The following is a 367-nucleotide window of genomic DNA, read 5'->3' on the forward strand; positions in this document are numbered from 1 at the left end:
CTTATTTTTGGAAGGTTAAACTTAACATCATCTATACACAAGTATCTTCTAGTTTATTATCCTCACCATGTGTTTGAGAGCATTTTTGTTATGTTTTTTGTGGTTTGAGATGAATGTAAGTTTAAGGCGTTGACAGCTATGCCACATTACTTATTTTAGTGGCTTAACTAGGTTAATGATAGCCTCCCAAATTTTTTTAATTCCTATTTCAACAACCATTTGGTTCTCTATTTTGGATGCCTAATGTACAAATGTAGAAACCTATATTAGTTTCAGTTCAATAAGAGTTCGAGTTGTAACAACCAACACACTTTTTACTTTGTTTGGAATAAGAGGTCCTCAAGCATTATATACAGAAAACAAATAA

General features: G+C 31.3%; 1 protein-coding gene across 1 annotated transcript in view; it reads left to right on the forward strand.

Annotated features, from left to right (window-relative positions):
* Positions 1 to 367, forward strand: part of LOC109836600 (probable protein phosphatase 2C 47) — a 2,715-nt gene that overhangs the window by 1,272 nt on the left and 1,076 nt on the right. The window contains exon 3 of the mRNA XM_020404551.1: positions 1 to 41. This exon is cut by the window's left edge and continues 159 nt beyond it. Within this exon, the coding sequence (XP_020260140.1) occupies positions 1 to 41 (41 nt within the window). The remainder of the gene's footprint in view (positions 42 to 367) is intronic.

The sequence above is a fragment of the Asparagus officinalis genome, chromosome 4, assembly GCF_001876935.1.
Source record: "Asparagus officinalis chromosome 4, Aspof.V1, whole genome shotgun sequence".
NCBI lineage: Eukaryota > Viridiplantae > Streptophyta > Magnoliopsida > Asparagales > Asparagaceae > Asparagus > Asparagus officinalis.